The sequence below is a fragment of the Triticum dicoccoides genome, chromosome 1B, assembly GCF_002162155.2.
Source record: "Triticum dicoccoides isolate Atlit2015 ecotype Zavitan chromosome 1B, WEW_v2.0, whole genome shotgun sequence".
Taxonomy (NCBI): domain Eukaryota; kingdom Viridiplantae; phylum Streptophyta; class Magnoliopsida; order Poales; family Poaceae; genus Triticum; species Triticum dicoccoides.
Genome location: NC_041381.1, coordinates 197,519,393 through 197,540,715, shown reverse-complemented (window position 1 = coordinate 197,540,715; position 21,323 = coordinate 197,519,393). Strand labels below are relative to the sequence as shown.

General features: G+C 47.1%; 1 protein-coding gene and 1 long non-coding RNA gene across 3 annotated transcripts; one reads left to right on the top strand and one right to left on the bottom strand.

The window, feature by feature from the left end:
• The first annotated feature begins 1,071 nt into the window (after nt 1–1,071).
• Nucleotides 1,072–13,555, top strand: LOC119328068. 2 transcript variants are annotated; one of them, XR_005158834.1, is made up of 4 exons: nt 1,072–1,420; nt 12,429–12,613; nt 12,693–12,877; nt 12,963–13,555. It is a non-coding gene; the product is annotated as an uncharacterized LOC119328068 (long non-coding RNA). The 2 variants fall into 2 exon arrangements; XR_005158832.1 differs by lacking the exon at nt 1,072–1,420 and having other exon boundaries at nt 10,199–12,613.
• Nucleotides 13,556–15,043: 1,488 nt separating this feature from the next.
• Nucleotides 15,044–19,308, bottom strand: LOC119328059 (tryptophan aminotransferase-related protein 1-like). The gene is made up of 5 exons (XM_037601106.1): nt 18,927–19,308; nt 16,406–16,712; nt 16,032–16,309; nt 15,612–15,925; nt 15,044–15,499 (listed from the first exon to the last, which is right to left on the bottom strand). The coding sequence occupies exons 1-5, from the start codon at nt 19,139–19,141 to the stop codon at nt 15,315–15,317; spliced, it is 1,299 nt and encodes a 432-aa protein (XP_037457003.1). The 5' UTR covers nt 19,142–19,308; the 3' UTR covers nt 15,044–15,314.
• Between the last annotated feature and the right edge of the window lie 2,015 nt (nt 19,309–21,323).

Sequence of the window (21,323 nt, the reverse complement as noted above, 5' to 3'; positions counted from 1 at the left end):
AAGAACGGTTGCTACCTTTGCCAAGGAAATATCCACCATGGTTAAATTGTACTGAAAATTTCCTGCTGCGTGGTCCTACAAAGATGAGAACAAAGCACAATTCTGTCACAGGTGAAAACAGAGCACAGTTCTGTCAACTGTCAAAGAGGAAAACAGAGCACAATTCTGCACAAATCTGTCCTACAAGCAACCACCTTTGCTAACCTAAAACCCTAACAGTATGTTCAAACATCTAAAAGGCCTACAACTGCTTCAGAATGACCTACAAACAAACACTTAGCCCCCAATTTGTCAGCCAAAAACCATACACCGAAAACCCCCAATTTGTCAGGCAAAAACCCTAGCTTAAATCTTGTGAAAAGTTCCGGCCAAAATTGGCCTCCTAACTCCATGTGCACAATGCGAAACCCTAAATCGCGGAATCGGAGACTGCAAGCACCAATCATGGCGGATGTACGTGGGGCTTACCGTAGTACGGTGGAGGAGCTCCATCTGGCCGACGAACAAGCGCCATCCTGAGAAGATGCGGTGCCCCTACCACAGCAACGCGATGCAGCGCACCTCCGCGGCGACTCCGGCCCTTCCACGGTCTCGATGGCCGGAGATGGTGCGCTGCCGCCGACGACCGCCTCCTCTGCCCCTGCTCTCCTCCTCCTCCCCTTGTTATGATCGAAGCCGAACAGGCAAGGAGTTTTGGGCTAATGCCAGCAAACCAGGGGGGATTCTGCAAAAACACCATGCTACCGCCTGCCTAATGCCAGCTGGCGTCAAGGATTGGTCAATACGTGGTCAAACCGAGCGGCGACGGATGGCATACGCGCAACAATGACCGTACAAACACGTCTTGTCGTATTGGGTGACCGTATTGGCCGTATTTCTAAGTACAGTGACCAAACTGAGCGCTCTTTGCAAGTTCAATGACTGCCAGTGCATTTTACTCAATTTTGAATATATGAAACCAAATTAAATTCGTAAGAAGTATTTTCTGTAGTCAGTGACACCGTGGCTACAGATATGTCCGCATTTTTATTAATGACAGATTCTTGCTAGTATCGTCGGCCGGTTCGGCGGCTGCGTTCAGCGCTGCCATCCTGTCTAGTGCGCTCCCCTGACCGGCGCCATGAGAGCGGCTGCGCCGGTGGCTCTCGTGGACAGCGCGTGCATCAGTAACGTCGCAAAGTTCTTCCTCGCGAACAGCATCGCAGCACCGGTCGGAGCGGCGGCCATCCGTCGTCCCCCTCTGCGTTGTGCTACGCCGTCTCCGCTGAAGCTGCAATCTCCTCGGACGACCGCGTTATTGAGCGGATTTTCCTCATCCAGCAGCGCTGGCGACTCGTATCCATCTACCAAAGAAATGAGCAGCATCTTATCCATTCACTATGCTTCTTTTTTTCCTTTTACCCAGCGTTTGTACGAACAGGTGCATATCCTCTCTTGCCTTACCGTCTCCTCTCTCTAGGAAATAGATTTGAGTAGGGTGGGCATGCATAGCACGGTTACCAAATTACTTGTTTCAGTTATTTATTTAGCAATTACATTGTTGAAATTTTCTATTATTTGTGAAATCGGATCTGATTTGCTAGGTCTACCTAAGAAAGAAAGGTTATTGTAATTGAGAAAATGATCTTGCTTCCTCTATGGTTCTGTAACTTTAGAAACACATCCGTAATGCATTTGATATTGATTTTGTCAAATCAGTTGTGAGCCCTTACTCCAATATTTTTTGTTTACCTAATGCAGAGAAGTACCTTTGGTGATAAATAAAATATTACCGAAAAAGGCTCTCGCCCCGCTTTATTTCAGAGAGAACATTTTAAAACAGATAAATATTTAGTCAGATGTGAATGGTTTTACTTATTCTAGTTATAGCTGTTAAAAAACAAATATCAACGTTCTTTGCAACCTTGTCGGATCGGATGGGCGCTCTTCATCTGATATGGATATCTGCAATCCATTTCTGCTGCTAACCCTTGCCATTGCAACATAGAATTGGCGATGTGTGAACACTTGCCTTTCTAAGTAGAGTCCAACCTTTTTGAGAGATCGCACCTGACTTTTCTTTATAGTCAGAACAAAGCACACTGATATTGAGTATTTTCTCCTTTTCAGAATGATAGGCCATTTTGAATATGACATGATAATTCGTGGGATGTAAACTTTGCCACCAATTTAGGACATGTTGCGACCTGGCCTTCGGTGAAACGCTTTCCTAGTTGTGTTATTGTTATTCGTGTCTCATTTCGAAGTCGTGCACTTTAATTGATGTTCTTCATAAGCATTACTGGTAATCCTACTCTCAGCCTCAATTCATGATCTGGTAGTCCAGAAAATGTTAAACTATTTAGAATTTAGTTGGGTACAACATATCTTTGTCTTCTGTTAGATAAGTATAGCCCTTTTCGGCCCCTTTTCGGCTTATCCCCATTGTATAAGGGGTCTCTTGCACTTTACCATACACATGTATATGTACTGGCCTTTGGCCCTCCTGTGAATGCAGTTGCTGTTTATCCAACATGGCATCAGATGTTAGGTTCCTCCCTCTCCCGCACGCTGCAACTCTGTGCTAGCTCTCCTCCCCCGATTCGCTCCGTCCCCTTACCGTCCGGCTGACGCTGCTCTCTGCCTCCTCGCCGCGGATCCGCCGGGGCCTGCTAGTCCTGTGCCCGGCCTCCCTGTCAGGCCCGCCCCCTCGTCGCGGATCCGACCGGGACCTGCTCGTCCCGTGCACGGCCGGGGCCCTCCTTGCCGCTCGTCCACCTCCCGCCGTGGATCCGCCCGGGATCCTGTGTCCGTTCGGGATCCGCCCCGTCGCGGCTGCTGTTGCTCTGTACCGGCCGCTGCTGCCTGGGTTCGTTCCATCTGGCGACTGCGGGGGTCGGTTCGTTGACTCCTCCTCGAGCGTTGTTGCTCTGTTCGGCGCCGAAGCCTCCTCGAGCCGCTCGTGAGCGGGGCTCCTCTCGCATATAGTTCGGGCCCCCTTGATCCGAATACTGTTCGGGCCCCTCGCTCCGGATATAGTTCGGGTGTTCTGCGTTGACCGGAAAAAAAAGAGAGAAGAGAGAAGAGAAGAGTGACTCCCTCATGTCCTCTTCGGGCTATGTCGTTGTTCCTCGGTGCTCGGTGATCTTCGATGGCACCAACTATGCCGAGTTTGCGGGTTTCATACGTATTCACATGTGCGGTCTTCTGTTGTGGGGCGTTCTCTCTGGCGAGGTACCCTATCCGCCCTGCCCTGTTGCTCCGGTGGCTCCTGTTCCGCCAGTACCACCGGTGCTTGCTGCTGAGGCTTCTCAGGCTGATCGGGATGCATCCAAGGCTCTTGATGATGCTGTAGTTGCTATCTATGATCAGCAGGTATCTGCATATTCCGATGCTCTTTCTGTCTACCGGGATGATCTGTCTGCTTACACTCAGTGGTGCAATGATGATGCTCCTGCTGCTGCTGTTCTCACTGCGAGTGTCCTCCCTCAGTTTGCTTCGGAGTTCATGGGCCTTGGCACTGTTGCAGCGACGTGGTCTTATCTTTGTTAGCGTTATCAGCCCTCTGGCGATGCTCTCTACCTCTCTGTAGTGCGTCAGGAGCATGCTCTTCAGCAGGGTGACTCGTCTGTTGATGAGTTCTACTCACAGTGCTCTGCCATCTGGCGTCAGCTTGACTCACTGCGGACAGTTATTTGTGGCACTTGCCGTTGTTGCCAGACTACGAGGTCTGACTTGGAGTTTCAGAGGGTTCATGAGTTCTTATCTCGCCTCCGGTCTGAGTTTGAGCCTCGCCGTGCTCACTTGCTCGCTCGTGGTCGTGTTCCTATTTCGGAGGTGCTTGCAGAGCTTCATGTTGAGGAGACACGCCTCCGGTCTGCTGGTCTGCTTGTGGTTCCTACTGTTCTTGCTGCCCGAGCTCCTGTGTCTTCTGCTCCACCGCTCCTGCCCACACCTCCAGGGGGGCGGGTTACCCTCCTTCAGGAGAGGGTCGGTCGCGCTTGCACACCTTCTGTGGCTACTGCAACCGGCCAGGTCACCCAGAGTCAGATTGTCGCAAGAAGCGAAGAGACCTGAAGCGCTCTTCTTCCAGTGGGACTCGTGCGCCTTCCTCGACTTCGTCGCTCACTGACCAGGATATTATGCGGCTCAATCGCATGTTAGCTTCATCTGGTTCTTCCTCGACGGGTTCTGTTGCCGCTGTGACAGCCACCACCACTCCGCCCCTGCTAGAGCCTACTCAGTCAGGTACATCCTCATGGGTTCTGGATTCTGGAGTTTCTTTTCATATGTCTTCTGATTCTTCTGCTTTATCTTCTCTTCGACCTCTTGATTTTCCTCTTAATGTTCTCACTGCCGATGGCACACCTCTTCCTGTTACTAGTTGTGGCATCCTTTCCACTCCGTCCTTTTCGGTACCTAGTGTGTCTCATGTTCCACGTCTTACCATGAATCTTTTTTCCGCTGCCCAACTTACTGATTCTGGCTGTCGTGTCATTCTTAATGCCGACTCTTGTTCTGTTCGGGATCATCGCACTCAGGCTCTGGTTGGCGCTGGCCCTCGGCGCCGTGAGTCTGAGGGCCTTTGGGAGGTTGACTGGCTTCGTGTTCCTTCCGCTACTGCCTCATATGCCAGCTCACATGCTCTTGCTGCCTCCTCTTCTGTGTCCTTCCAGCAGTGGCATCATCGACTTGGTCACATCTGTGGCTCTCGCTTGTCCTCATTAGTACATCAAGGTGTCTTAGGGTCTGTCTGGTGATGTTTCGTTGCATTGTGATGGTTGTAGGCTTGAAAAACAGACTCAGTTACCTTATCCTACCAGTGAGTCTGTATCTCAGCGTCCTTTTGACTTAGTTCATTCTGATGTATGGGGTCCTGCTCCTTTTGACTCGAAAGGGGGTCATCGCTACTATGTTCTGTTTATTGATGATTTCTCTCGCTATACTTGGCTTTATTGTATGAAATCTCGCAGCGAGGTTCTCCCCATATACCAGCGTTTTGCTGCCATGGTTCGCACTCAGTTTTCCACACTTGTTTGTATTTTCTGTGCTGACTCCGTTGGAGAGTATATCTCTCATATGTTGCGTGGTTTTCTTGCGGAGCAGGGTACTCTTGCCCAATTCTCTTGCCCTGGTGCCCATGCTCAGAATGGTGTTGCTGAACGCAAACATCGCCATTTGCTTGAGACGGCTCGGGCGATGATGATCGCCGCCTCTCTTCCACCACATTTCTGGGCTGAGACCGTTTCCGCATCCACCCACCTCATCAACATTCAGCCATCGGCTACCTTGAAGGGTGGTATTCCTATGGAGCGTCTCTCTGGTCGCTTTCCGGACTATTCTGCTCTTCGTATGTTTGAATGCGTGTGCTATGTTCTTCTTGCTCCGAGAGAACGCACCAAGTTGACTGCTCAGTCTGTTGAGTGTGTCTTCCTTGGCTACAGTGATGAGCACAAGGGCTATCGCTGTTGGGACCCTGTTGGTCGCCGACTGCGCATTTCACGTGATGTGACTTTTGATGAGTCTCGTTCTTACTATCCGCGTCCCTCCTCCTCGAGCTTTTCCGTGGAAGATATCTCTTTCCTTCTCCTTCCCGACACATCTCCCTCTGTGCCTTCTGTTCTTCCCTCTCCCCCGATGCATCTCCCTACACCATCGGTATCACCATCCCCTCCCTCCTCCACTCCTTCGTCTTCTCCCTCCCCACCCTCCTCCCCAATCTTTTGCTCTCACTCCCCTTTTCCTTTTCACTACACTCGTCGTCCTCGTACGGTGGATGATCCTACTGATGTGCCCTCTACTTCCGGTGCACCACCTCTCACCCCTCCACCGGTCCATAACCTTCGCGTTCGGCCTTGTCCCCCACCCGATCGCTATTCTCCTGACCACTATGGTCTCTCTGCCATTACTGAGCCCACCACCTATCAGGCTGCCATGACTCAGCCTGAATGGCAGCTTGCGATGGCCGAGGAGCTTGCGGCGCTTGAGCGCAATGGCACGTGGGATCTGGTTTCTCCTCCTTCTGGTGTTCGTCCCATCATGTGCAAGTGGGTCTATAAGATTAAGACTCGCTCTGATGGTTCTCTTGAACGTTATAAAGCTCGTCTTGTGGCTCGTGGCTTTTAGCAGGAACATGGGCGTGATTACGATGAGACTTTTGCTCCTGTGGCCCACATGACCACTGTTCGCACTCTTCTTGCTGTGGTTTCTGTTCGTCATTGCGCGTGACCCGGTGAAGCATGAGCTCACCAAGCACATCGGTTGTGGATGTCCACTTTGTGCGTGCTGCTAGGGATGAAAACGGAGCGGAAACGGACGGAACTGAGTGCTATCATATTTGTTTTCATATTTTTTTGCAGAAGCGGAAACGAATACAGAAACCCCGGAAATGAATACGGAAACAGATACTACCGAAAACGGACACGGAGCGAATACAAAGCGGATACGGAAACAGAAATAGGCATTGATCGGAACTTAAAAACCCCTTAAATCATAGAGAAATACACACAAAAAGAAACAAATTTAATGAGTTATTAACATGGCTATAAAATAATATCATTATGTTAACAACTTAGCGTAGTATTGTAGTAGTACCGGACAATTGCGTATAGGATCAAGCTGAGTACATGTGTGGTAGTAGAAGTTGGGCCTTAGATCCTTTCTACTAATTGTGTCATTGTGTTCTCTTTGATGGTTGGGCTACAAAGCAGCTATAGGTCTAGTAAAAACAGAAATTCCATATTCACGGAAACAGAAAGTTCCATTTCCATGCATGTTCCACCGGAAAACACCGTTCTGTTTTTGTTTTCGTTTCCGCATAAAAAATTCCGTTTCCACTTCCGTTTTGCAAATTTCCATTTCCGCTTTCATATTTCCTCTCCGTTTCTATTTTTCCTCCGGAAAAACGAAAAGTTTCCACTCCATTTTCATCCCTACGTGCTGCTGTGCAGGATCAGACTCTCGCTCTTCACTATGTGCCCTCTGAGTTACAGTTGGCTGACTTCTTCACAAAGGCACAGACTCGAGCACATCATAGTTTTCTTCTCTCCAAACTCAGTGTTGTTGATCCACCATGAGTTTGAGGGGGGTGTTAGATGTGTATAGCCCTTTTCGGCCCCTTTTCGGCTTATCCCCATTGTATAAGGGGTCTCTTGCACTTTACCATACACATGTATATGTACTGGCCTTTGGCCCTCCTGTGAATGCAGTTACTGTTTATCCAACATCTTCCACCATAAACATTGCTTTGAACGTTGTATCTGAACTGAGAAAGGTTACCTCTTCCCCAAGAATTTGACTCATAATGTAAGTGTTAATCGGGTCACACCAAACTATGCCTTGTTTTAGGCCTTGAATCATTGTGCTCCGGAGTGCCTTCCTTTTCTTATTCTTCTGCATGATGATTGTGTACTGGTTTGTTATCAATACCAGCACATTAGTGAATTACGGCATGCTTCCGCTTGGGCTTGTTTCCGTAGAAATTAATTTGTTTATTTCCTGACTACCTTTAGTTTTTTATTCTTCATCAAGATGTCCAGCACGAGCTGTGTTCCTTCCCCTACCCCTTTTTGTCTGGTTAATAGTTAATTTCATCATCCTCTGGTTCTTGCTTTATAGTTTCCAAAACTGATAACTTGCTCGCTTGCTCCTGCAATTTTTTTATAGCAATTAGGGAGGTGCAGAACCATGAAAAAACAGGCAAAGACACCCAAAAAATTATATGGTTATCCTTCGGAATTCCCTTTTTCTTAGATTCATTATCAACATCAGTAAGCCTTATGTTGGTCTTTGAATAATTCTCAGTTCCTTCTTTTTCTGAATGTCCATCGTCAACAATATTTCTGGTATATGAACGCTGACACATCTGCGAGTTATTATTGTACGTTTTCTTTTAGGTCTTGATTCCTTGAATATGGATTCATCTTTCTCCTAACTATCCTCATTTTCTAATATTTCATTAGAATGTACAACATGACATGTCATCCTAGTCCTAGTCTTTTTAGTGTCCATAATGGTTTATGGGTTGATCACGTACCCTCCTTGAGGATGTATCTTTTCTTTTGTTCGTGCCTATGTGTTGCTGTGCCCGCAGCCTAGACTTGATTCTTTTCTCTTGTTCTCCCCTGTATGTCTTTGTGGACTTACGTTCAGACGGTTCGTTGTATCGTTGATGCTTTATCTATAATAAAGCGGGGCACGAAGCCTTTTTCGGTATTAATGGTTTATGGGTTTATCATCCTCCATCTGCCCATTCAAGGCATTTGGTGTCTCAGTAACAGGCTTCTACAAAAACATGACAATTTGATAAATTGCCATTAACATTCAATTTAAAATATGGCATGCATATATAAAATAATATAGAGCATCGTAGTAGAAATAGATGATACCTGATTAACATTTGGATGATGTACTGATGGATCTTTTTCAGAATTTATGAAAAAGATTCTATGAACAGTTTAATCTTGATAACTGTAATTGAAATTATAGCCATTCAATATGAATTGAAAAATCAATCTCCACTCACATATTTTCTGGATTTGTTTTGTCTGCTCATGGATATCACAATCATCCCTATCTATCAAGAATTTTGCAGATTGCTTAATCAGTTTTTTTTTGCTTCTACTTTAAACATGGTGCAAGTTGTTGATGTACTCAGATCATATATCTCTAGCTCTATTTCCTCTGCAATATCATCTTGCAAGCGATACCTGTTTTTGCATGAGATAAGTATCCATGTATGTGGTAGAATATGATTTATTCATATTACTGTAGAAGATCTGTTTCACCTCATTTGAAGCTCTGTTGTTTCAGGTACCTGTAGATGAGAGCGAGTACTCTGCGTGCACTTGATATTAAATTATGTATAGAATAAAGACACACAGAGCAATACTTACCCATTGTTAATATATATACAAACCGTTTGGTTTTCTGACAGTTGTTGATATTACTACGACAACACATCCCAAAGAATGTTCATCAATTCGGTCGACCTTATTACCGTACCTGTATATTCCAAGAGACATATGACTATCAGCACCCATGCTAGTTGTACTTATCTAATTTCTGTTAGTGTACTCACTCAATTTGAAGCACAGTATCTCGAATCTAAAAAGCAACAGAAAAGAATTTGTCTTATAAACAAACACAGTTTTGAAGATTAGTACTTTCTTTAGTCTGCCAAATCCAAGGCTTCAGTTGGAAAGAAATAATAGCTCTTGGTCATCATGTAGTGTGTAAGCAGTATGAAGTGCATAGTCTAACAATTTGATTGAAAAAACGGAACGCATAATCTCTCAAAAAACTGGCGAGAAAGTAATAGAACGGACCTAACAGGAGAAGCTTCACCAGTGACGGTGTTGACAACCTACAGGAGCCTTCTTGATGTTGAGATTGTCGGCGTTAGGCTGTCAATTTAATTTCTAAGTTAGATCTCCATGAGGTATTGGACTTGAGAATATCTAGGATTGAATCCTTGATAGGCAGTTGCGGAGCGTGAATCAAATAGTATTAGGAGGGGCCAAAATGAGTGTATCAAAAATAGTCCTATATTACAGGTGGTCTCCTCCCCTCCCGTGGCGCTCCCGCGGGCGCCCCTGGGAGGGAACCCTAGCGCCGCCGCCCCCGTCCCTTCGCCCCATCCCTCCTCCCTCGCCGCCGCCAGTGGCGTCGCCGGCCAAAGGCCGCGTGGCGCAGGCGGCGGCGGGGCGGCTCTCTCCCTCGCGCGGGTGGCGGGCGTCGCGGGGCGGCCTCCCCTGCTCGGTGGCGTCGGGCGCCGGCGTGCCTCTGCTCCGGCCTCCCTCCTCCGCCCCGCTCCCTGGTGGCCAGCCGGCGTCGCCTCCTCTCCTCCTCCCCCTCGACCTCGGCTCGTGGGGTTCTGGAGGCCCGGGGCGTGCTGGCGGCGGATCTGGCGCCCCCTACCCAGATCCGGCGGGTGGGGGCGGTTGGCGGCTTCAGGGGCGTCCGGCGGCTCCTTTCAGGTGGTGGTGCTGCAGCCGGGGCTCATCCTCTCTGGTGGGGTGGCTGGGCTCCGGCTGGACCTGGCCAGGGCATGGAGACGCGGGGGGTGTGGTGCGCGCGGCTGTTCTCTTGCTGGATCCGGCCGGATCTGGCGTTGGGGGCTGGCCGGCGGTGCGTGGTACCGGTGGTGCGTGCCCGGCGGCTCCGGCGCTTGGAGCCCGCCGGGCGACGCGGGTAGGGCAGCGGCCGGGCGTGGCTGCTGCTCCGGTCGTGGGCGACGACATGGGTAGGTCTCGGTGGCCTACCGGTGTCGTGGCGGCTTCACGGTGGCTCGACGGATCTGTCCGCGGCAACGGCCGGCTCCTCTGGCGTCGGTTTGTCTGCGTTCGGGCCGCCTCGTCCTTCACCCCATCTCCTCGTCACCCGGGCGCTACTCCCATCATAGGGCTGGTCCTTTCCCAGCTGCGATCCACCGCTCATCTCGCGCTCGTTGCCGCCGGACAGAGCTCGTCTCGCGCACGATGCAGCAGGACCGAGCTCGTCTCGCGCACGATGCAGCAGGACCGGACTCGTCTCGCGCACGATGCAGCAGGACCAAGCTCGTCTCGCGCACGTTGCAGCAGGACCGAGCTCGTCTCGCGCACGTTGCTGCAGGACCGAGCTCATCTCGCGCTTGGGGTAGCAGGATGGGTCGGTGGATGCCGACGCTGGGGGTTGCCCAGGGGCGCGAAAGGTGGGACCTTTCCGCTCGTCTCTCTCGTTGGGGTGCGCTGGGTCACGGGTGAGGTGGTGTCGAGGTCTTGGATGCTGGGGCGGCGGCCCTGGTGGTGGTGGTGGCGCGGTGCTCTTGGACAAAGCCCGCGCCTTGGTGCTGCCCGCTCATCATGGCCGTGTGGGCGGCGTGGTTGGCGGGGTGTGGCGTTCGGTGGCGGTGAATGTTGGCCGAGGTGAAAACCTGCTTTATCTTCGGACGGACCGGCGGCGGCGAAGATCGCTCCCTTCTTGAAGGCGTCGTCGCGGCTCTCATTGTCCGTCTTGCGGCTCCGGGGGAAACTTGATCCTTGGATCGGGCGGTGGCGGCGCTCCGGCGTCGTTTCCTTCCTGAAGGCGCCGCCTTGGAGCGCATGGTCCGTCATATGTAGCTTCATATCTTCGGGGCGGTAGTGCTAGGAGTAGTGTTGCTGCGCTCAGCGCCTTTGTATCCCGTCTTGGGTGTGTGCGTGAGTTGCGGTCGCGTAGCGTGTGGTTGTACTGGATGCTTGTGGGTTGTTGCTTTATATATAAAGCTGGGCGAAAGCCTTTTTCGGTAAATGAGTGTATGACATAAAAAAAAGGCTAGGATGATCAGAGACGCCGGAGGATTAGTAGGGTGATTAGCAGAAATATAAGCACATTTGGTAAAATTTCCTCTAGGAAGGGGGGGCCAAGGCCCGGTATTGTCCCGCCTACACTCTGCCACTGTTGATAGGAGTATCAAAGGGCATGATAGAAAAACATCAAGCCCTAATACAATGGAAAAGATAGGGTTGTTTCAATTTTAATAAACCAGCAAAAGAAAATGCAAAACAAATTAGTGTGAGTAGGAACCTGACAGATGAGGAATAAAACATGCACCAGATCTATTCCCCAACTTGCACTCCAATTTGAGAGAGAGATGGATTTATTTTCCATGGGGGAGAAGGAGAGACAGGAGAGATTCTATGGCTTACGATTGCTTCGGGTATTTTTTTTTTACGTGAGAAGAGGAAAAAAAATTATGAGGAAAATACTATCTTAGGGTTATCTCATTTGCCTTCTATTTGTACAACCGTCAAAGTATTGTGGGCCTGCTCCTCGGGCTAGGCTCTCTAATCAATTTATTTTAGGCGAGATAATTATCTGGTTAATCTGCACCGCAATAATTCGGCCCCACCAGATTAACGGCTCGTATTTTTTAATTAACATGGGAATTTCTTGGGAGTCTCTAATTAGTATAAGTAAGTATAAGTATAGATAGATAGAAAGAGCTTGTTTATGGTGTCATGTGCCAGCTATTTTATATTTTATTTTTGTGCCTCTTGACGCCACTTCGAATGGCTGAATGCCAATGCCAGATTAAACAGACATTGATACTTGAATCACTGGCTTCATACAGTTCTCTTGTATTTAGCTGTCTAACCAGTGTACTTGTGTGTGCTAACTTTTACACAACGCGCAAGTTTCACCTTTTTAGCTAATGTATGGCACATGAGTTATGCAGTAATGTAATGTGAGTATTTCTTATCTCACATTTCTATCAGAATTTTAGCTAATGTATTTTTAGACAGTCCACTGTATTGGTCAATGGTATGTTATACTGGTTAAGTAGGATGATTTAAGCATATGCATGCACCCCATTGTTTTCTATTGCTGTTTTTTGTTTCACAAACAGTCCACTATTATAGTTGATCTTCTAGTTCAATGTGCCTTTTCTTCCTGCCATGGTTTATACTTATGATATACTCATTGAGCAGGGAAACCCTCAAACGACAAAGACCAGCAGGATAGGAAGGGTGACAATGAGATGGCAGGCGCTGGAAATGTTTCTGATGTGGATCTTGCTAGGAAAATGTTAGATACTGCAAGAGGTAATAATGGAAAAGAGCAAAGGCAACACTGCGGAGATATCAAGAATCCTTTCCGCGGAAAAGAGAAAGAGGTAGTTTCCGTTATCTTGGTTACTCATGCATTTAACTGGCAACTGGTCCTCATACTAATGTCACCAATTTTATTTGCAGTGGAATTAATTTGACAAGTCACTCAGTGAAATGTTTAACCATCTTGGAGCATTTACCTAGCTGTGCTTGACACCAGGGGCAAAGGCTGCCCCTTTTTCTTGTTCAAGGGTGGCGCGGCGAACACAGATGCAACATCGGCGAGAGTCGTTGGGGACACTGATATTTACCCAGGTTTGGGCCGCATGGTGCGTAAAACCCTACTCTTGCTGGTTGGTTTCTTTGGTGGGAGGAGATTACAAAGTTGATAAAGTGGCTGCTCGTTTTGGGAAGGTAACGGCTTGGATGTTCGCGACTTGTTCATGGGAGCCCACGACTTGGGCGTTCCTGGGAAGAATGCGGATGTCTTGATATCTCCTTATACCTTATTGTTGGTGCGGAAGCCGAGGGTCACGAAGGTAGCACCTCTCGATGACCTGCCTGGATGTCTGTGCTTCACTTGTATCTCCAGGGAGGAGCCTTGGATGATTCTTGGATATGCTGATGCCTAGGTGATCTCCCGGCAAGGAGCCACTGTGTGCCGCACGCATGAGGGTTTGTGGGTACCCGATACCCGCGACACCGACAACCTAACTGCATTCTGTTTTGGGTATGAAACTGTCAATCGTCTGTCATATAGCAGTAGTATTTGCATCCTTCTGAGGTGGGTCTCTGTGGTTTTAGGAGTACTAAATTTTTAGTTAGATACGTGCTGGTATCTTGTAGATTTGGCTGGTCTTCCTGTTGCTTAATTATCCCCCTTAATTCAGTCCCGGGACTCCCTGCACCGGCTTGGTCTTGGAGCTGCCTCCATTATGTAAATTGTGTATACAGAACCATGAAAGTGCCAAGGAGACTCGGAAATTCCACTTGAGAAGATGAGATAAAGATCATTACCAACATATTGGCTGCATTTGAGAAGATACTATTCATGTTACCGACATGATATCCCACATGAATCTAATGATGTATGAACGAAGATGCCGATTTTTCCTTCTTTGATTCATCTTGCAGACCTGGAGCAAGCAACCTCAACCCCAAAGCTATGCCACAGGCGAGAACATGAATTATTTTGACTCAGCTTACTGATTTCCTGATCACCATTCATATGTAGAAGGTCATAGCAGCTAGATAAATGTTCTAAAATTGGCAGGATATGCCTGGAACATCATGCCAAGGTGTTCCCTGTTCCCTTGGCACTCACCTATATACAAGTGCTGTAGCTAGATAAAAAGTTGCCGACGTTCAGTATTCGCCATGAGTAGAACGGTATCTTATTGCCTCGTAATTTTAGCATTCAGATAGTTGCTTTCATCTGTCATCCGAGGGATCATCAGTGGCTTGAAAGGCGGTGATACTGTTCATTTTTTTGAAGAAGTCCGTTGTCTTGGGAGCGCCACAGACCTGATCCCAGGCGAGGGCACCCAAAGGGGTATGCGTATCAGCGTATGTCTCCATCTTGCTGGAGGCCTTCCGTGGCTATGAACCTCAAGACCTATTCTTCGTTTCTACAGCATCCAAAATACTAGAAATTCAGGACTCTAGTGACTAGAGTCTAGTCCATTTTACGATTTCCAAACTCGGAGTGTTCATTATGGAGCAATGTCAGGAGGGAAATCCATAGGTGGTTCGTTCTATGATTCTACGAAAAACCAAACTACTCCCTCCGGCCCATAATATAAGAATGACCGATAGAAAACTGATATAATGATATCATGCAAAGTCTTACGTTGGTACAGACTTCTGAACCAAGTTACTGTAACCTAGTAACAAAGCGGGTATTATATGTGGATAACTGGATAATTACTCCCTCCCTTCACATATATAAGATGCTCTAACTTTTTTCCGAATCGGATGTATATGACACATATTACTGTGTTTGTTCACTTATTTCAGTCCGTATGTAGTCTATATTGGAATATCCAAAACATTTTATATTTGTGGAGGGAGAAAGTTATTGTAACCTTGTATTTGCTGACATGTCAACAGAGACCTGGTTTTGAAGAGTGCCAACGAAAACAATAAATGAAAGTGGATCTGGGTTAACAATTGAGAGATTTTTTGGAAACTGCGTTCATATTATAGACCTCTCTAGTCGGCTCGTATGCCCGTCGTCTGGACCAAAATAAACTTGGGGGTTCATGGTTTTCATTTGGGCCAATTCCGAATGAGATCACCTTTCATTAAATAAGATGAGTGACATATCCATCTCCCAAAGGAAGTCATGTATGTTGTTGCGCACATACCAAGGCCCTTTCAAGCCCATCAATTATGTCACTCAATTCCTCTTACTTTTGAGTTAAAATCCAATCGTTCAAATGCATTTCATACCCTACTTCTACAACCTCGCTAGTTGTAAGAGATGAACCAGGAAAGGTATTCGAGCCCGGCTCCAAAATTCATATTCTGTTTTCGGTATTTGTACTGTGTTATTTTTTCCAACCTCTCTTTCGGAATAAATAGCATCTCAGGTTGTTTCATAAGTAAAGAAACCTAGAAAAATGAAATTATTTAGCTGGATCACTAAGCTGGGTATTCGGAAACAAAACTCATCGATCGATCCCTAACCAGGGAGAGAAGCTAAGAGAAACAACACATCCTTCACTGGCCATAGAAACAAACACATTATTCACTTATCCGGTGTCCTCATTTTATGGTGGCAAGGCGATTGACGAATATGCCGAATGCTTCATCAGTGTCGACCATACTGATCCTGACCACCTTTTGATCAGCTCCGAACTTAGTCCCGCTGCGGGTTATGATCTTGTTCTCACGCAAGAAGCTCTCTAGGTCTTCCACTTCTTGCTTCTCACAGCGCAGCCATGCGAATGCTGCAAATCCAGAAGCATTATCTTAGAAAATGCAAGTGAATCAAGAAAAAAAAGGTCATAGATAGGATTTTCTATCTTTACAAGGTTAAGGTAGACTGTGTAATGTGGGTACCAGGATTAGAGGTGACAGTGTCCTTGGTGAAGGTGCAGAAGCCGGCCACCTCGTTGGGGAGGCTAAAGATGCCGGAGGCTGCTACGGCAGCACGGAGTGCACACCAGCGGTGCGCCATCTTCCGCCGCGCGTAATGGAAGAGGAGGTTCGCGTCCCCACCGGCAGCGGCGGCAAGCTGGTGCTCGTAGCCATCGGTGACCGCCCCGAGTACCTTGGCGGCGCGTAGCTGCGCGTCCTTGGACACGCCTATGGTGCTTTGCTCCATGAACTTGCTCATTTTCTGTGCCACCTCCTTGTCCTTCACCAACGCCCACCTGCATACAATGCAAGCAACCATAAAAGCAACAAGTTAAGCTTAACATCTATTTAGTAAATACATGTTATCATGGATTCACTCATTGTAAGTTGTGATGTGATTACCCTATCCTCGTGCCGGCGTGGCCCGTACACTTTGACACGGTGAAGAGCATGATGTCATGGGCGAGCATGTGGGTGATGGGAGTGTACTGCGGCCAGTAGTAAGCCAGGTCGTGGATGTCCTTGCCGGATTTGGACTTGAGGACGGCCTCGCGGATGCTGCCGTCGGGGTTGTTCGGTGAGCATATGACCTCAATGTAGTCGTCGCCATCGAATGCGTTGGCGTCGCCGGCCCATCGGTAGAGCCCCGAGTTGAGGAAGTCCGTCAAGGGCGGGTACATCTGCACAAGATGGAGCATACCACATAGCGATCTATCTTCTCTCACAGTCAAAAATACCGATCAATTTTTTTCTTCACGAAATAAACTAATGCTTACGGAGTAGAAGGGGGTAGTTGATACGACGCTGACTGGCGCGTCGGCAGTGGGCAAGGCGAGCGCGTAGAGTGCGGCCTGGAAGAGCTGCGAGGACCCGGTGCCGACAAGGACGTGGTAGCCCTCGACGGCGGCGTTGCCGACGAGGCTGTGGAGGCGGCGCACCTCACGCTCGAAGCCTGGCTCGAGGAACCAGCAGAGGTTGCCGACGTCGGAGAAGTAACTCATCGTTTGATACCCTGGAATCACCGACGTAGCACTTTCGCCAATCGGTCCGCGCCAAAACGTCTCAAACATCGTTGGATCACCGCTGCAAACAATAACATTATTATCGTAGAAAAATTAAATGTGCACGGTACAAAGTTTGGTGGGGTGAGACCAAAGATAACACAAACCATAGCTTTTCATGCAGTAATAATAAGGGTACTTGGTGTTCGATTATACTTCTATATAAACAAAGATGCCTAAAACACATGCTGAGTTCATAAAGGGAGATGGTAAAATTTGCACGATAATTTGCCACGTTTCTGTCATGGTAAAATCGTCTTAGTAAATACATGACACATGGCTTTGTATTTTTTTTCTTTCCACTAGTAAATGCTGACATTTTTAGATGCAAATGAATGTTAATCGTATAGAAATATGAGGTACTGGGATATTATTTTTGTAACAGTCATGTTAGGGCATGTACAATGGTTCTATCTTAGCAATGCCACGTAGGATAAATGATGAGATGGAGGAGAGAGAAATCATAAAAGAAGGCTTGTCTTCTCTTAATTAAGAGAAGGCAAGAGATGATCTCTTAGCACAATATGTCTCATCACGTTTTTAGGAAAAACTAGTTATTGAAGATAAGGCTAAGAGATGACCCATTGTAGACATGTTTTTTTGTCATCTCTAAATTACATGCAAGATTTAAGATAAGACTATCTTATCGACCATTGTACATGCCCTTACTATTTAATACCCACTCCGTCCGTACAATGTTGTATTCCATCCGTACCAAATTACTTGACTTAGATCTGAACTGATACGGATGTATTTAGGCACATTTATAGATACATCCGTATCAATGAGTAGTTTCAGAAATTATTGTAGGCATTTCTGGATATATGCAGCCTTCTTTTTACAGTATAAGATTCTGCCATTTAGTCAACACTTATAGCAAGGACCACTTAGCCAGCACTTATAGAATTTTGTAACATTAAATCTTGTCTGAACATTAAATCTTCCAAAATCTGGAGTAACAAAAATTACAACAAATTTCAGTACTGAATTTGATCTACTCCAAAATCTTGTCTGATTGCTGTAATTATTGATCTACCCCAATATTTCAGTGCTGAAATATGGAGTATATTGATTGTTTCCAAAATCTTCTGATTGTTTCGAATATTACATTGCCGAAATATGGAGTATATTGATTGTTTCCAATATTATATTGCTGAAATACAGTCCAAAAATATTTACCGTTTCCAAAATTTCACTGATTTACTGTTAATTCCCTGATTGATTGTTTCCAAAAACTAGCAGATCATCATGACCAATTTCCTGATTTTCTGATTGAGTGTTTCTAAAACTAGCATATTGTGATGATCATCATGCCATTGTAGGCAGATCAATATTCGCAGGAGTACCAGCAACAACAGCAGAGGCGGGGCGCAGGGAAGGAGCTCAACGACCAGCAGTGGTGATTCCACCAGCGCGACGACCAGTTTGGCGACCAGCTCGAGCTCAGGTGGCGATTCCACCAGCGTCGGGGAAGGAGCGACTCCACCAGCATGGCATCGCGCAGGTGAGCGGCAGCGCAGGTGAAGATCGCGCAGGTGGGCAGCCGCCGGTGGGCTGCGAGCGCCAGAATCTCCAGCACAGCGCCGGCCCCTGGCAATGCGCGGGCGACGGGCGGAGGCCGAAGGAAGGAGACGGGGCAATTTTGTTAGATCTTTAAAAGTACAAGGTCTTTTTTGCAAAATGTTCAGTATACCCACTCCGTCCGTACAATGTTGTACTCCATCCGTACCAAATTATTTATCTTAGATTGAATAGATATGAATGCATCTAGACACATTTGTAGATACATCAGTATCACGTAGTATGAGACGGAGGTTGTACCAAGTGAGCGACATTTATTGCATATTAAATATGTACCATTTGGATTGACCTGATTTGATGACCAAGATTATTCAATTATGCCCCTTTTCATCTTTTTATTGGTATATAAAAAAAATCTATATATATATATATAGATGGATTAGTAGTGTTGGAGGAAAAGTATCTTTTGTCAAAAAGAAAGGAGAGGGGAAACGTACCTATACCTAACTAACTCATGCATGACTTGTAACTGTATATAAAAATCAGCTACCCAGACCCAACAAAGCCCTACGCTCGATACGTAAAGTATCAGGTAGACATGCATGTATCACGTCACGTAAAGTACCACGTGGACATGCATGGATCACGTTAGGATTAGTTATTGCAGCGGAAAAAAACCAAGAGATGATCGATGCACATGAGATGAAATTCATACTGATCCAAGTTGATGACCGAATCACACGCGACGGGCGGCTTGCCGGAGGACGGCGCCACAGCCGCCGCCTTCTTCACCTTCTTGCTGGCCTGCTTCTCGGCGGCGGCGCGGCCACGGAGGTAGATCGCCAGCGCCGCGATGTTCAGCGCGATGGACCCGAGCACGCCGATCCGCCCGGCAATCGCCGCCAGCCCGTCTCCATTATCCCTCGCCATCGTCGTAAATTCAAGTACTAAGCCCACAAGTGCTATATATAGATGGGACTGGGAGATATCCCCCTGGGAGGGTTTATATGGAAGAAGATGTGAGATGATTCTAGATGGCTAAATAAGAAGGTGAGGGGCCGGTAAAAATAATGGCAGGCGCGAGGCGCGAGATGGTCCTTCTCACCTCGCCCGGCTAGCTAGGTGTGGGTGGAACGAGTAACGCATACATGCCGGTATCGCGGGGAAGTGCATGGTCAAGGTGTACGTTAGTTAGTTTGTTGCGATGGATGCATGCAAGCAAGATCGATCTTGTGTGCGGGCTTGATGTGCGGAAAGATCCAGGAAGATTCCTTACGTGGTTGTTTGGATAGTAAACATGTTTCAGAGATTTTTTTAGGAAAGCCACTTTTACTAACAATTCGGTTAGGGACTATGGAAAATCTTCATTGAATAAGAAAATGATAAAAAAAGATTAAGAAATTCTCTGTTTGGAAGTCCCTTCACCATGCTTTTCTCTCACAACAAGCCATGAACGGCATGGGCAGCCGCGCAACGGGAGCTGCACCAAGCGCCTAGCATGCTAACGGACGGCCACTGCAGCAGCGCCGCGCTGCCTGCCGCTTTGCTGTTGTGCCGCCGTGCAGCTCCCCTTCCTCCCCTCGCTGTTCATTGGATAAGAAAATGACAAAAGAAGTTTAAGAAATTCTTTGTTTGGAAGTCCCTTCGACCATGCTTTTCTCTCACAACAAGCCATGAACGGCATGGGCAGCCACGCAACAGGAGCTGCACCCAGTGCCCAGCATGCTAACGGACGGCCACTACAGCAGCGCTGCCCTGCCTGTTGCTTTGCTGTTGCGCCGCTATGCAGCTTCCCTTCCTCCCCTCGCCCCCATCCTCCACACACCGCGTCGAGCACCTACCGGCCATGGCCGCTCCGCTTGCCCACAAGGGTCGCCACTCTTCCAACCCTGGCGAGTAGCTCCACGCCTTCACCACGGACATCCTTCCACCGTCATTTTTGTCGTTTCCCGGCATTCTCCTCCAACCCCGGCGAGTAGCTCCACGCCTCCACCACGAACACTATGGCGGCTCTTTCGTAAAGTCCTCCTGTGTGCACCATGTTAGCACTAATCCTGATCGACCAGTCGTGGAGCCGAGTCGTCGCGCGGAGCAGGCAACCAACAGTAGCGGCATGCAAGGAGATCACGCTGAATCTATTGCTCGAGCGTGTGGACTAGCTGTTTGTGCGGCTGTACCTGCGTGCTATTGCGGCCGAGTCATGTGGATGTTGGAAAGACCATGCAAAGTGCAGGATTTGTGCTTGTATCTAGCCGGCCGTGAGTTAGTGACCGGTTGCGGTGTCCGGGCCGTACATGCATGCAATTAGGGGTTAGTGGTTAGTGCGGGAAAATCCTACGCGCCGCTCATTGCGTCAAAATGTCCCGCATCGTTAGCAATGGGCCGGCCCATTAAACCAGAGCTACCCATCCGGTTTTGGGAATCCTCTAGAAGGTTTCCTAAACCGTTCTTTCTTTTTTGACCGTTTTTCCTGTTTCTTCTTGTTTTTTTTCTTTTTCTTTTCTCTATTTTTCTGTTTATTTTTTTCCTGTTTTCGTTTTTTTTTTCTTACGAAAATTGTTCAGAAAGTCCCAAATTTGTTTGTGTTTCTAAAAAAGTTCCAAATTTCAAAAAATGTTCGTGTTCAAAAAAAGTGTTTAAAATTCAAAAAAATGTTCGCATTTTTCAAAAATTGTTCGGGCATTTCAAAAAATGTTCTTCTGTTTACAAAATTTATTCGGAATGTTTTTGTTCAAATTTTCATACTTTTTAGAAAATGTTCCTGTTTTAAAAAATTGTTCATGTTTTCATTTTTTTCAGAAGTTTCAAAAAATGTTCCAGTTTTAAAGACTGTTCACAAGTTTAAAAAAAATCATGTTTGGAAATTTTGGTCAGGAATTTCAAAATATGTTCACCTTTCCAAATTTTGGTTTGAAAAAATGTTCTGGTTTCAAAAAAACTGTTCAAGATTTTCAAAAAATGTTCTTGTTTTTCAAAAAAATTATAGCTTTTCAAAATTTGTTCACAAATTTGGTAAGTTTTTGCGTTTCACACAACATTCCGTTTTTTTTTAATATTGCTTCCGAAATTCCTAAACTAATTTGGGTCTGCGCAGATTGTTTGTTCTTCAGGT